The sequence below is a fragment of the Penaeus monodon genome, chromosome 20 (assembly GCF_015228065.2).
Source record: "Penaeus monodon isolate SGIC_2016 chromosome 20, NSTDA_Pmon_1, whole genome shotgun sequence".
Taxonomy (NCBI): Eukaryota; Metazoa; Arthropoda; class Malacostraca; order Decapoda; family Penaeidae; genus Penaeus; species Penaeus monodon.
The window spans coordinates 21,346,691-21,347,401 of NC_051405.1; the positions used below are offsets into that span (position 1 = coordinate 21,346,691).

The 711-nt window shown below is 34.2% G+C and overlaps 1 protein-coding gene across 1 annotated transcript in view; it reads left to right on the top strand.

The window, feature by feature from the left end:
* LOC119585702 (chloride channel protein 2-like) overlaps window positions 1-711 on the top strand; it is a gene marked incomplete in the record, with an annotated part of 67,264 nt that overhangs the window by 62,733 nt on the left and 3,820 nt on the right. Inside the window, 2 exon segments of the mRNA XM_037934376.1 lie at window positions 166-286; window positions 684-711. Of these exon segments, the coding sequence (XP_037790304.1) occupies window positions 166-286; window positions 684-711 (149 nt within the window).

Here is a 711-nt window from a genome sequence, read left to right on the forward strand (position 1 = left end):
TGCTTCCACTCTCGCCTTGCATTCCTCTGATTCATATCCACATTTATTAAGCCTTTTGTTCCTCCATAGATATTTGTTATAACTTTTGAAAACTTAATTCAGCTAAGCTTATATAATAGAAGTCATTTAATGAACTTTTTTGTAAAATGTGTTTGCCCCAAACAGATTACGGCAAGCTTTTGAAGCAGTGCTAAGAAAGACAAGCCTTCTAAAGATGGATGACAAGAATGCAAGTGGCAGCACAAATGTTGCAAACTCAAATAATACTTCAAAGCGTGTGTCATTGGTATGTGATGAGATTAATTTGTTTGTTCTCTAAAAATAGAAATGATGATAAATGAATAAAAGAACGATCAGAATGTAAAGGGAAAACAAAGGGACCTTTGGTAGGTATGCAGTTATTCTATCATTATCATTACTTTTACTTTTATCATCACAACCATGGCTATCAGGGTTATAATTCATATCATGATGCTGATAGTCACAATCATGGTTTCATTTACTGAACTGTTAGTAATGATTATGAAGAAATGACTGTAACAATTAGCAGTAATGATTGATGATATTCATGAAAGAAAAATACCAATACAAATTTGAATAAACTACCGTATCCCCCACTCTTCTGTCAGAGAAACCAATCCCTCAAAGCCATTTTCACAGCATAGCTCCTCTTGCTCCCTCAGCCAATGAATAGAATGATTGAGATGACCC